This window comes from Myotis davidii, unplaced genomic scaffold, assembly GCF_000327345.1.
Source record: "Myotis davidii unplaced genomic scaffold, ASM32734v1 scaffold370, whole genome shotgun sequence".
Lineage (NCBI taxonomy): Eukaryota > Metazoa > Chordata > Mammalia > Chiroptera > Vespertilionidae > Myotis > Myotis davidii.
The window spans coordinates 2926857-2927125 of record NW_006288615.1 but is presented as its reverse complement, the minus strand read 5'-3'; the positions used below and the strand labels follow the sequence as shown (position 1 = coordinate 2927125).

The window sequence follows — 269 nt, the reverse complement described above, 5'->3', positions numbered from 1 at the left end:
GCCGCTATGTGTTTCTATTGGATGAGCATGATGCCAATCGCCGAGTCGGGCTTTCTATTGGCTCTTGGGCGGGCACTCCAAGGCTAGGGGGAAGGAGAAGGGATCAGGAGCGGGAGCTGAGCGGGGGGAGAGGCCGGTCCAGGTCTGGCAGCCGCCTCTGCTCGCCGGAGGTCTCCAGGCGGGGCTGCGGCTCAGTCCTCGGCTCCGGGGCACCGTCTGCGAGGCTCCGCCGGGCCAGCGTGGGAGAGCCGCGGGCGGCAGCTGCTGCC

The 269-nt window shown here is 69.1% G+C and overlaps 1 protein-coding gene across 1 annotated transcript in view; it reads left to right on the top strand.

Moving 5' to 3' along the window:
* PDE6D (phosphodiesterase 6D) overlaps positions 1 to 269 on the top strand; it is a 56019-nt gene that overhangs the window by 5839 nt on the left and 49911 nt on the right. Inside the window, exon 2 of the mRNA XM_006760420.2 lies at positions 83 to 269. Within this exon, the coding sequence (XP_006760483.2) occupies positions 83 to 269 (187 nt within the window). The remainder of the gene's footprint in view (positions 1 to 82) is intronic.